The 13746-nt window shown below is 45.2% G+C and overlaps 2 protein-coding genes across 2 annotated transcripts in view; one reads left to right on the plus strand and one right to left on the minus strand.

Moving 5' to 3' along the window:
- Window positions 1-1223: 1223 nt before the first annotated feature.
- On the plus strand, window positions 1224-8897 carry LOC144488339 (adhesion G protein-coupled receptor E3-like). The gene is made up of 4 exons (XM_078206390.1): window positions 1224-1310; window positions 3624-3792; window positions 5866-5958; window positions 6576-8897. Exons 2-4 carry the CDS (start codon window positions 3625-3627, stop codon window positions 6588-6590), a joined length of 276 nt encoding a protein of 91 aa, XP_078062516.1. The 5' UTR covers window positions 1224-1310; window position 3624; the 3' UTR covers window positions 6591-8897.
- The window catches only part of LOC144488338 (adhesion G protein-coupled receptor E3-like), a gene marked incomplete at its 5' end in the record, with an annotated part of 80490 nt that continues 75339 nt past the window's right edge, over window positions 8596-13746 (minus strand). Inside the window, 3 exons of the mRNA XM_078206389.1 lie at window positions 8596-8652; window positions 9630-9633; window positions 12334-12476. Coding sequence (XP_078062515.1) covers window positions 8596-8652; window positions 9630-9633; window positions 12334-12476 — 204 coding nt within the window. The remainder of the gene's footprint in view (window positions 8653-9629; window positions 9634-12333; window positions 12477-13746) is intronic.

The following is a 13746-nucleotide window of genomic DNA, read 5'->3' on the forward strand; positions in this document are numbered from 1 at the left end:
GAGGCCCCTTTCTCAACCTCCCTGCTGCTACCTTCACTCACGCCTTTGTTCTCCCTAGGCATGGCTATTCCAATTTTCTCCTGGCTGGCGTCACACCTTCTACCGTCCGTAGATTGAGCTCTTTTAACACACCAGTGCTTACATCCCAATTCACACCCCAAGTCCTGTTCTTTACCACCACCCTTACACTTGCTAATACATTGGTTGCTGGTCTGCCAAAAAGTTCTTATCCCGTGCTCAAATATCTCCATGGACTCCCTGATGTCTATACTACCTTTGAACTCTACAAGCCTCCACAACCTTTGCATTCCTTCAGTCCTGGCCTGTTCACTGATCCCGATTTCTATCATTCCAGCTGCCTAAATCTCTCTCTAAACTCTCCTCCCCTCACTTCTCCTTTAACACACTGGTTAACATCCAGCTCTTTGACCAAGCTTTAGGCGATCTGTCTTGATATTTCCGTACGGGTAGAATTTTATGAGATTGATTCTAAGTGTCCATCTAGCTTGAAAATGGGAGAGTTCCTGATCTGTTTTTTGGGTGAGGTTTCATGCCCAATCGTATGCACTTAGTCACTGAAAAAATTGCCTAGACCACTTCTAGCTGCTGCCGGCAGTCGGGTGGGCATAATTTGCCAGCCAGCCTGTGGAGGGAGCTACTGCGCATGTGCAAACCTCTGATTGTGCACATGCTCAGTAGCAACTGCAGGTGTCTGACAGACAGAGAGCTCAACCAACTCCCCCCCCCCCCCGCCGCAATTGTGGGGACCCACGACCGATCGCATGCCACACAACACATGGGCACCTACCCCCCCCCCCCCCCCCCCCCACCCCTCGTCTCTCAGACTGATTGGGCTCCCCCTCCCCCGATCCGATCCCTTTGCAGAGCACGTAGTGGGCCCTCCTTCCCCGATCGGCCCCCCGCTTCATGCTGGCCCCCCATAGGCCCCGCCCCATAGGCCCCACCCCCGGTGGGGAGTGCCAATGTGCCTGCTGGGCATTGCCCAGGTGCCAGGATGGCACTGCCAATCAGTTCCTGGACTGCACCGATTGCAGCTGGTGCCAGGCTTTAGGCCATGTGGGCTGGAGAACCTGTTCTGTCAGGTTGCAGTTCTCTCTTTTTTTCTCTCTCGCACCACCCCGGGCTCTGGTTTAGGGCAGTGATCCTTCGGGAGTGCAGGCTCGCTCAATTCACCTTACATTTCCAATCTATCAACAGATCAACACGTTTCTGTTCCTCATAACACTCTGGACTTTGAGGAATGCAGTTTCCAAACGTGACGTTGCAGTATCAAAGCTTCAAGACACTAAGTGAGTTTCACCAAGATCGCCAGACTTTATTTTGAAGAGTTTTACTGCCTCACCCACTCTGCTTAAGGAATCGTTCCCTGGCAAGGTACAATTCTGCGGTGGTCAGTGCCAGATACCTCACCCAAGTGGCCATTCATTATTCACAGGCAGCAAGCTTTTCGACTGTGGGAAGTATCAGTCCTGGGCACTTGGGGCAGGAATCACCAGGTAGTGTTCGGCTGGAGATCCCTGGCTGGTTCACTGTTCTCTGAGGAAGATATTGAGATTAAAACCAGATCCAGGAAAGGGAGAAAGAGGGAGATGTAACTGATGCTGGTCACACTCAGATAGCACCTGGGTTACTTATTGTCCTGGGAGTTGGACCAAGCTTATCAAAATTAGTGTACAAAGTTACAGGGCACCCGAAACCTCATTCAAACCCATCTGTGCTGCAACCGAGTGGAGGTTATAGGACCTCATGGGTCTTAAACCTATAGCTGGAGTGTTATCGACAGTCAATGCATCCTTGCTGATGAGCTCTAAGATCTTGTCATCCATGCGACCGTTAGTGATGCAACAAGAAGCTACATTTATATAGTGCCTTTAGTGCAGTACAACATCTCAAGATACTTCACAGGAGCATTATCAAATAAATCTTGACACCAAGGCACTGAAGAAGATATTAGAACAGATAACCAAAAAAGTGATCAAAGAGCTAGGTTTTAAGGTGTCTTAAAGTGTGAAAGAGATTGGAGAGGCAGTGAGGGCTAGGTACGATATTCCAGGGCTTAGGGCCTAGGCAACTGAAGGAATGGCCCTCAATGGCTAGTGGTGGTTCTCAAGGGGCCAGAATTGGAGGAAACAGATATCTCAGAGAGTTTTAGGGCTGGAGGAGTAGATAGTAGAGAGGGGTGAGGCCATGGAAGTATGAGTCTTATAAAATCAAAACATTGCTTCAGTGGGACCGGAGGTCAGCAAGCACAAGGGCTTAATGTGAGTCGGGCGGAAGTGGCCTAACAGTTTGAACTAAAATAGCATTCCTACTGCCGGGTCTACTGGGAAGTCAAAACAATGGAATGGAACTTGATTCCATAACCTATCAATATTGAAACTTTGCTAGGTGACTGGGGCCAGTTAGCTCGGTAGGCTAGATGGTGAGTGTGTGGTGCAGAATAACCACAGCACAGTTCAATTCTCATTCTGGCTGATGGTAGACTTGGGACCTGCCTCCTTGCCCTGCTCTTGGGAGTGGAAGGCAATGGTACCCCAGCACTGACAAAAGCAGCTCAGGGTGAAGCAAGCAAACAATGAACCAGGGACCTACCTTTGAGCAGAGACCAAATGAATGAATGAATTAACTAATGATGGAAATCTTGGCACAGATAATTAAATAGAATATTTAATTGCATCAAGTTTAAGTGTCAATTTTTATTCCTTTCATTAGTTTATAATTAAATTCAATCAAACTGGGCTCAGGTGTCATGTGACCAGATGCCTCGTTGGGCAAGGGAATCAAAGGTTATCTGGGGTAGATTGGAATGTGGAACTCAACGCACACGTATCAGCCATGATCTTATTGAATGGTGGAGCAGGCGCGAAGGACCAAATGGCCTATTTCTGCTTCTTTTTCATATGTTCACATGTCACATGGCTAGAAGAGAATGGTTCCGGGGATGAGGAACTTTATGAAGATAGATTGGAGAGTTAACTGTTTTCCTTGGAGAAAAAGAAGGTTGACAAGAGTTTTGATGGAGGCATTCAAAATCATAAGGGGCTTGGACAGAGTAGATAGGGAGAGACTATTCCCACTTGTGAAAGGATCAAGAGCAAGAGGGCATAGACTTAAAGTAATTGGCAAGAGAAGCAAAAGCGATAGAAAATGTTTTTATCGCAGCGAGTGGTCAGGGTCTGGAATGCACAGCCTGAGACCATTATCTGAAAAGGAAGAATGTGCAGGGTCACAGGGGGAAGGCAGGAGAATGGCACTAAGTGAGTTGCTATTCAGAGAGCCGGAAAGACATGGTGGGCTGAATGGCCTCCTTCAGCGCTGTAGAAATCCTGAGATTCTAGGTCAGCTGACAGAGCTGACGGGAATATGTTCAGTGAGTGTTGGCAACTCTACCCAAAGGCTCAGGGCCTTTGAAATTGATCCGTCACAGCAGTGGATGGGCCGAATGTCCCCTGTGCCGTGTTGGCTGTTTTGACTCTAGATGACAAATCAGTGCGCGAATAAGTCATGAAATAGTAGCGTATATACAATGTGATCTAAAATTGCAGACACAATACGAAGCATGGCAGCCAGTTCTGTATCTCACCGATCTCTCTTCACTGCAGGATGTTGGCGTTTAAAGCCATTGCGCAGGTGTTTGTCCTGGGCTGTAGTTGGATTCTTGGCTTGTTCCACTTTAAGGAGGAAATGGTGGTGATGGCCTATCTATTCACCATCATCAACAGTTTCCAGGGCACCTTCATCTTCATCATCCTCTGTGTGTTAAATTCCAAGGTAAGGATTATAATATTACATCAAGTTTATAACACATAGGCCATTTTGTCTTGCAGATCCATACCGATGTATATAGAACATAGAACATAGAACAGTACAGCACAGAACAGGCCCTTCGGCCCACGATGTTGTGCCGAGCTTTATCTGAAACCAAGATCAAGCTATCCCACTCCCTATCATCCTGGTGTGCTCCATGTGCCTATCCAATAACCGCTTAAATGTTCCTAAAGTGTCTGACTCCACTATCACTGCAGGCAGTCCATTCCACACCCCAATCACTCTCTGAGTAAAGAACCTACCTCGGACATCCTTCCTATATCTCCCACCATGAACTCTATAGTTATGCCCCCTTGTAATAGCTCCATCCACCCGAGGAAATAGTCTTTGAACGTTCACTCTATCTATCCCCTTCATCGTTTTATAAACCTCTATTACGTCTCCCCTCAACCTCCTCCGCTCCAGAGAGAACAGCCCTAGCTCCCTCAGCCTTTCCTCATAAGACCTACCCTCCAAGCCAGGCAGCATCCTGGTAAATCTCCTTTGCACTCTTTCCAGCGCTTCCACATCCTTCTTATAGTGAGGTTACCAGAACTGCACACAATATTCCAAATGTGGTCTCACCAAGGTCCTGTACAGTTGCAGCATAACCCCACGGCTCTTAAACTCCAACCCCCTGTTAACCCGCTTCATAACCCCCTGTTCCCCACAAATTTCCTCCCCACTACCTGCCTGGACAACATAATCTTCTTTTCCTTCCTCTCGCTCACGTGTTTATCTAGATTGCCTGTATTTTCTTTTAATATTCTTTCATGGGCTGTTGGCTAGCTAGCTGGCTAGGCCAGCATTTGTTACCCAAGCCCATGAGAAGGTGATGGGTGAGCTGCCTTCTTCAACTGCTGCAGCTCTTGTAGGTCCACCCACAATACTGTTAGGGAGGGAGTTCCAAGAATTTGACCCAGCGACAGCGAAGGAATGTCCGACATATTTCCAAGTCAGGATGATGAGTGGCTTGGAGGGGAACTTGCAGGTAGTGGTAGTCCCCATGCGCTTGTGGCCCTTGCTCTTCTGGTGGTCGCAGGTTTGAAAGATGCTGTCGGTGCTGCTATTCACTTCAACTGCTCCGAATGGTAGCGAGTTCCATTCTCTGAGTATATCTCTCCTGATTTATTTGTGACTATTTTATATTGAAAACTTCTACTTTTGGACACCTTCACAAGTGGAAACATCTGCTCCATACCTACCCATCAGACACCTTCACCATTTTAAAGATCTATCGGGTCATCTCTTAGTTTCTCTTTTCGAGAGAAAAGAGCCCATTTCTCAGTGCTGTCTCCCAATTCCCCATTTCCTCATGCCGGCCTCAATTACTGGGACCTTGCAGAATGTTCTTTCTTTCTGTAAGTCATAGTCGGTAATGAATGTGCCCAGAAGGTTTAGCTGCTATTTCATACGAGCATTCCGAACCTTTCTGAACACATTCCATCGTAAAGTCAGATTCTGAGAGGAATATTTCAATAAAGCGGAGATGGTGTAATTCAAAGAACAAAGAGCAGTACAGCACGGGAACAGGCCCTTCGACCCATCAGGCTGAATTCATCACAGAAAGTATGAGTCACAGTCCTGCTATTATATAACGGTGGCTATAGTTATGTGACACACAATTTATACCAAGAGCTGGTTAATTCTGACCAATAATCATAGAATACTACAGTGTAGAAGGAGGCCATTCGGCCCATCAAGTCTGCACCGACCACAATCCCACCCTGGCCCTATCCCCACAGCCCCATGCATTTACCCGAGCTAGTCCCCCTGAAACTAAGGGGCAATTTAGTGCGGCCGATCCACCTAACCCACATATCTTTGGACTGTGGGAGGAAACCGGAGCATCCGGAGGTAACCCACGCAGACTCGGGGAGAATGTGCAATCTCCACACAGACAGTGACCCAAGCGGGGAATCGAACCCGGATCCCTGGTGCTATGAGTTAGCAGCGCCGCCCTTTAAGGTGATAAGATTCGGTGTGAGATTTGAAACACTCTGGGATGACTGACTGCATGTTATATCTTAACTTAAGGTGAGGGCCCAGTGCCAGAAATGGTTTTCCACAAAGTTCAAGGCAAAGAGGACGGTTCCACCCAGGAATATATCCACAAACATGTCAAAGACGGTAAGTGGGTTTTGATTGATGTGTATTCACGTTCCACTGACGGGCAGAATAGTCAATGCTCTTCCTTGTGCAGTTGGCCAAGCCACATCCTTTGATTTTGTATTGCTCAGCTGATATTGCAAGTTGGTGTCAATGGCCTAAGATCAATATTTTAGAAATTCAACTCAAGCAGCAGCGTGGATAGGCACTGTAGCGCAGTTTCTGCTTCGCTTAAGATTGCTCTATTGAAACTAAGGAGATGATGGGGAGGAGAATAGCGGTTGACTTGATGCCGTCACCACCCGAGAACTTATTTATGTCCCCCAAGCGGCACTTTCATAATGACAGCTGTTCGACCACAGAGGGCATCACAACCGAGCTCAACCTTGTCCTCATGTGTTGCCAACAAGTGTCGCTGCACCAGAGGCCTGAAGGTAATTGCAGTGCCCAGTTAGCTTAGCAAAGACCAGATTTGAAACGGGGACCATTCTGGTCTGCATGGCTCTAATGAATTCGACTGAGCCCTCAGAACATTGCATCGTTTCCTCGCCCAGTCAAATCCTGTGCTGCAGCTTTGTGATAGACTTGAAGCAACTGACCAAATGCAATCATAAGAGTGTATTTCCATTTTGTTGTAGAGCTCAGAGCAATGATGAAACTGCTCTTACCTCACCCGCTGTGCGACATTGAACTGATGGATGAGGAAGTCCATTCACTTTGCAGCAGTGATGTGAATGGATTTTTCTACTGGGTTCTGCTGTTCCTTGACATCAATTGGAGTGAATGGAGTTGGCTGAAGACTGACTGTGACAGTGGGGATTTCCAGAGGAGGTGAAGATGAATATCCCACAGGGAATTTGTGGGCGGACTGGGCTGGGGAACGCCTTTGTCGTGATCAGGGCTGACGCCACGTGGTCCATTCTATTTAATCCTTGTCATCGCTTTGATACAATGATTTGCTAAGCCAGTTAACAGTCAGTTGCACTGCTGTGGGTCTGGTCTCATGTGTGGCCAGACCAGGTAAGGATGGCAGGTTTCCTTCCCGAATGGGCATTGATGAACCAGATGGATTTCAATGACGATCCGGTAGTTTCAGGGTCGGAATTCTCCGATGTCATACGCCCCGTCCCCACTGCCAGCGAGAATGGAAAATTTGGCGCTCAGCCAAATCTCTATTCACTGCAGCGGGACCGGAGAATCCCAGCCACAGGCGAGGCTGAAGGATTCCGGCCTAGATTTCTATTCCAGATTTCCTTAATTACCTGAGTTTAATTTTCACATCTGCAGTATTGGGATTTGAACTTGTCTCTGATCATTAGTCTGATCCTCTGGATTATTAGTCCAGTGGATTAATGGTGGTGAATATAATTTTTAATCATTTTTCTACAATTATTAGGTACATACACCCCGATCGAACTCTGCCAAGAGGTGTTCTGTGTTAATTGACAACTTTAGTTAATATGTTCACTATTAAATAACTTTGGTTTCTAAAGCAACTTTAATGATCATCACAAAGCACTTTACAGCCAATGGATTCATTTTTGAAGTATTGTTGCTGCTGTAAAGTAGGACAAGTGGCCCCAGCCAACAAATTAAAACTGCAGTCAGTAAGATTGGAGTGAGGTAGAGTAGTTAAATCCCCTCTCCTCCACTCCATTTTAACTGGCCCTTCCATTCCAGGCAGAAACGAGACAGAATTAAAATCAAGGTCTTTAAATCATACACGTGTTAACCTGCTTTCTTTCAAAAGTTCAAGAGGGAATTAACTTCTTTACTCAGTGAGCAGTTTGCACAAGCAGTAGTTGAAGTGAATCGTACAGGTGCTTTTAAGAGAAAGCTAGATGAACACATGAGGAAGAGAGGAAATGCTGATAGTGTGAGGTTAAATGTATAGAGTGGGAGGAGCATTGACTGGTTGGGCCGAATGGCCTGTGTCTTTGTTGTAAATTCAATATTTATCTAAGCCCTTGTCCATAAGTCACTCAAAGCTAAATGCAAATGCAGGTGTAGCAAGCTATTCGGAAGGCTAATGGAATGTTAGCCTTTATTGCAAGTGGATTTCAGTACAGCAGCAGTGAGGTCTTGCTTCAATTGTATATAAGCTTGGATAGACCGCATCAGGAGTACTGTGTGCAGTTTTGGTCCCCTTTATTATTGCCAGAGAGGGAGTGCAACAGTGGTTTTCAGACATGTTCTGGGGATGACAGGATTGTCTTATGAAGAGAGATTGGGCAAACTAGGCTTGTATTCTCTCGAGTTTTGAAGAATGAGAGGTGATCTCATTGAAATCTAGAAAATATTTAAAGGAAAAGACAGGGTAGATGCAGGTGAGATGGATGGGGAGTCTACAACCGGGGAACACAATTTCAAAATAAGGGGGAAGCCACTTCAGACCGAGAGGATCGCGAATCTTTGCAATTCTTTACTCCAGAGGGCTGTGGAGGCTCAGTCATTGAGTATGTTTAAGGAGAAATTGATAGATTTCTGATGAACAATAGCGTAAAGGGTTATGGGGATAGTGTAGGTAAAATGCATTGAAGTATCTGATCAGCCATGATCGTATTGAATGATAGAGCAGCCTCGATGGGCTAAATGGCCTACTCCTGTTCCTGAGTTGTGAGCAATGTGTGATATTTGGACTAGGTGTCCAGACTGCATCTAGATCGCCACCCTGGAGATGGTATCTGAGAAGCTTGGCCCCATTGCTTTGATGTCCTGCAGGATGTGGACGAGACATTTCTGATTGAGTTTTGGAACAGATCGAAGCTTCTATCTCAGGCAGAGTTGCTCCATCTCACCATCAAGATGACACCTCATGGAACATTGAACAGAAAGGGCTATATAAAATATAGTCTGGATCTGCAACCCAGCATTATTGTGAGGTTTAGTCTCACTGTCAGATGTCCTTTTAAGGTGGCTACCTCCTGTTTATTAAGTTATTAAACAATATATCATCATGTGCTCTCTGTCCGATTTCTTCCTATTTATTATTGTTAAATCTGTTCTATAATTTCCAACTGCAGCTATGGTGGAGAATTTATTCCATTGCGTTGCAAAGTTTAAGTAGATTGCAAGTGGGCCTGTGATATATTGGAAAGTGAAAGATATTAACCAAGGTTCCTGTAATTAACTAAGACTCTCACTCTCACCTCTGAATTGGAAAGGTTTTACCTACTCCTAAGCTCAAAGTCGAAGCTAACAGACCATTGCAGTGCTAAGCGAGCGAAGTACTGCCATTTTTCAGATAGGGCATCAAACTGAAGTACTTTGTGTCTCTGGATGTGCTAATTAAATGTGGCTGCTTTGTTTTGGATGATGCCAAGATTCTTGAGTGTTGCTGGAGCTGAGCTCATCCAGGCCAGTGGAGAGTATTCAATCAAACTACTTATGCCTTGTAGATGGTGGACAGGCCTTGGGGAGTCAGGAGGTGAGTTACTCACTACAGAATTCCCAGTCTCTGATTTGTTTTTGTATCCACAGTATTTACGTGGCTGGTCCGGTTCAGTTTCTGGTTACTGGTAACTCCCAGGATGTTGATGACAGGGGCTGGCGGGAGTTCAGCAATGGTCGTGTCATTAAATGTCAAAGGGAGATGGTTAGATTCCCTCCAATTGAAGATGGCATTTGCCTGCCATTAGTGTGGTGTGAATGTTATTACTACTTATCAGCCCAAGCCTGAATGTTATCCATACCTTGCTGCATGAGAACATGAACTGTTTCAGATTCTGAGGAGTTGTGAGTTCGGACTCAGTCATTTAGGACTAAAATCAGGGAGATGTTGTAACACACAGCAAAGGCTGTGGATAGATACTGGTGAACAATTGAAATCTTCAATACTCTGCTCAATAGATTGTCGTTAGCTAAGGATATGATGAAATATGAAAGAAAAGGTGGCTAGGTGGCGTGGAGGTGCAGCATCAATCATGATCTAACCGAATGGCAGAGCAGGTTTGATGGGCTGAATGGCCTCCTGTTGTTCCTATGTTCACACGATCGAAATGATTGAAATTATGAAAGGACAGATTAGAAAGAATGATGCTGTTCCCAACAGTTGAGAGGTTAAAAGTTAATTAGTCACAAGTAAGGCTTACATTAACACTGCAATGGAGTTACTGTGAAATTCCCTAGTCACCACAGCCCGGCCCCTGTTTGGGTCATTGCACCTAACCAGCACGTCTTTCAGACTGTGGGAGGAAACCAGAGCACCTGGAAGAAACCCACGCGGACACGGGAAAACATGCAAATTCCACACAGACAGTGGCCCAAGCTAGGAATCAAACCCGGGTCCCTGGTGCTGTGAAAGCAGCAGTGCTAACCACTGTGCCACCGTACCACCCAATACACAGAGATTTAAAATAGAGGCAGGAGTAACTTCTTCATACTGAGGCTGTGAGTCTGTGGGATTCACTACCAGGATTGATGTTTGCGGTGGAGAAGACAGCATCATTTAAGATTATGTCTGAACCATAGAACCATAGAACCATAGAAAATTACAGCTCAGAAACAGGCCTTTTGGCCCTTCTTGTCTGTGCCGAACCATTTTTTGCCTAGTCCCAGTGGCCTGCACTTGGACCATATCCCTCCACACCCCTCTCATCCATGAACCCGTCCAAGTTTTTCTTAAATGTTAAAAGTGACCCCGCATTTACTACTTTATCCGGCAGCTCATTCCACACTCCCACCGCTCTCTGCGTGAAGAAGCCCCCCCTAATATTCCCTTTAAACTTTTCTCCTTTCACCCTTAACCCATGCCCTCTGGTTTTTTTTCCCCCTAGCCTCAGTGGAAAAAGCTTGCTTGCATTCACTCTATCTATACCCATCAAAATCTTATATACCTCTATCAAATCTCCCCTCAATCTTCTACGCTCCAGGGAATAAAGTCCCAACCTATTCAATCTCTCTCTGTAACTCAGCTTCTCAAGTCCCGGCAACATCCTTGTGAAGTTAATGGGTTGGTCGGAACTTTAGAATAAAGCGGATAAACATAATTAGAATTATTTCTTCTCATGGAGGGGGAACAGCAACACATCTTGGACTGAACAACCCATTTCCATGGTAACTGCCAAATACTTTGTGCAGGGTGGTTCCGATATGTTTGAAAAGTGCATTCTTGTATTATAAAAAGTTAAGATTATGTTTGTAAATATATAGTGTAAATTTTCCGGTCCCACCCATTATGGGAATCATAGCGGGCAGGTTGGAAAATTTGGCATTTCCATTTCTAGGTCTGTTGACCTTGGATGAGAATTTACAGTTTTGGGTAGGACGCGACCAGAGAATCCCGCCCACAGTCTATATCGCCAAAGACATAACATCACATGATAGCGAGCAAGGAGAGAGATAGTTCCATGTAGAGCAGTGTGTTGTGACTACCTTGTAAATAGTTAGCATCATGTTAAATAAAACAGAGAGTTTACTAATTGCATCGCCTCCAGCCTTATCTATAAGTCCAAATCCACAACTACCACACATGGGACCAAGGACAACAATAGCAGAATTCCTGACGCTGCAGCAAAGATGATGACGGTCTTCATTTCTTCATCCATTAGATCTCCATCACAGTGAGAACGGCAGCTTCATCGTTGCTTTAACTCTACAATGTAAGATTATTAGGTTACTGACCAAAATACCGATTGTTAAAATCTAACTTTATTACTAGAAACTAATATCTGACTTTATTAGGAAGTGTTCTTGGTAGTATGGTAGAATGGGAAAACCTAGGAAATAGGCCACAGTATAAAACAATGCCAAAGTGGTGTGACCATGGGAAAATTATCTCAAGCTTTGTTGCTTACTGTAACACAAAGCTGAGACCTTGAAGGTTGTCCGTGTGAAACTGCTCGAGTAAGAATGGAATGTAGATGTCTGACTCTACAAGGTAAGAAATTGTGGGATGTAAAAGCTTTGAGATAGAATGGGAAATACAAAGGACATTACGTACATATGTACAGTTAGCAGCATCCACGGAAACTATTCCTGTTTAGTCAAGAAAAACTAATGAGTCTGAAAATGATTGGGGAGAAGGAGGGGTTAATTGGATAAGGGCCAGGATGAAAGAGGGCTTCCCAATCAGATTTGTGCGGTGAAGAAAGGAAGATATGAACTGACAAGACAGGAGACAAGGGGGAGAGAGGGGGAGAGATAAAAAATGGTAGAAGAGACCAAAAGCTGCAAGACAATAAATCATTGTGCACTCCCCGTCCAGTCACGGGAAGTTTATAGTTTGTGTTAGACTGTAAATCACTCTCTGAGTTTATTACAATTGCATTGCAGAAATGAATAAACTCATTCTGACTTTATCTCATTGAAGATTAACTTTTTGCCAGTCTATTCCCATAACATTTATAGCTGCACCTCACAGGTCTAGATGTAAGATAACAGCCAAGCTCCACTTACCAACACGTTGTGTTTTCATCCTGCGGTGAAGTCGTTGTGTTTTCATCCTGCGGTGAAGTCGTTGTGTTTTCATCCTGTGATGAAGCCTTTGTGCACTTTGCCTTACACATCTTGGCAAACTGTTTTCGATACTCAGCCCTCACCTTAATTCACAATGCAACACAGAGTCAGTAATCCAGCGATATCTGACCAAAATCAAATGGTTAGGAGTTTATGCTGAACCTGAACTTGTCATATGAATAATATTCAGAGTGAACCTGCTTTTGACATAAATGACATGCAATTTAAATAGAGTTTATTTATATATTGCCTATGGCTGGATTTATGAAGATTGATGGGTTGTGTGTGACTGGAGGTGTGACGGCTGAAAGATTGCTGTGGGATGGTGGCATACTGGATTGCTGCAATCATCCCCAAATGACCTCCAGGTCATTTTCGAAGATCTAATGGCAAGCATCTGAATGGCATCTTGAGATGCCCACTCTTTCCCTTATCTGCAGCCTCTCAGTGCTGGAGGGCCCCCAGTGACGACAGTCTAATCTTAATCAGATGTCAGCGAGCCCTTTGGTCATTCGTTGGTCAATCCTTCAGAAAGTGGCCATTCCTGAAAGGGTGATGTACAGTAACCGCTGGACCCTGACCCAAAAGGAAAATCTAGCCCAAGAATGTGACTATACTGTGTAGGCTGGAAAATGTTGTGGGCTATCCTGCTATTGTGAAGGACATGGGGCAACATGTAAATCTTTATTTCTTTATATAGAACATAGAACAGTACAGCACAGAACAGGCCCTTCGGCCCACGATGTTGTGCCGAGCTTTGTCTGAAACCCAGATCAAGCTATTTCCTCCCTATCATCCCGAAGTACTCCATGTGCCTGTCCAATGGCTTCTTAAATGTTCCTAAAGTTTCTGACTCCACTATCACTGCAGGCAGTCCATTCCACACCCCAACCACACTCTGAGTTAAAAACCTACCTCGGACATCCTTCCTATATCTCCCACCATGACCCCTATAGTTATGCCCCCTAGTTACCGCTCCATTCACCCAAGGAAATAGTCTTTGAACGTTCACTCTATCTATCCCCCTCATCATCTTATAAACCTCTATCAAGTCTCCTCTCAACCTCCTCCGCTCCAAAGAGAAAAGCCCAAGTTCCCTCAACCTTTCCTCATAAGACCTACCCTCCAAACCAGGCAGCATCCTGGTAAATCTCCTTTGCACTCTTTCCAGTGTCTCCATATCCTTCTTGTAGTGAGGCGACCAGAACTGCACACAATATTCCAAATGTGGTCTCACCAAGGTCCTGTACAGTTGCAGCATAACCCCACGGCTCTTAAACTCAAACCCCCTGTTGATGAACGCCAACACACTATAGGCCTTCTTCACGGCTCTATCCACTTGAGTGGCAACCT

This window comes from Mustelus asterias, unplaced genomic scaffold (assembly GCF_964213995.1).
Source record: "Mustelus asterias unplaced genomic scaffold, sMusAst1.hap1.1 HAP1_SCAFFOLD_1476, whole genome shotgun sequence".
Lineage (NCBI taxonomy): Eukaryota > Metazoa > Chordata > Chondrichthyes > Carcharhiniformes > Triakidae > Mustelus > Mustelus asterias.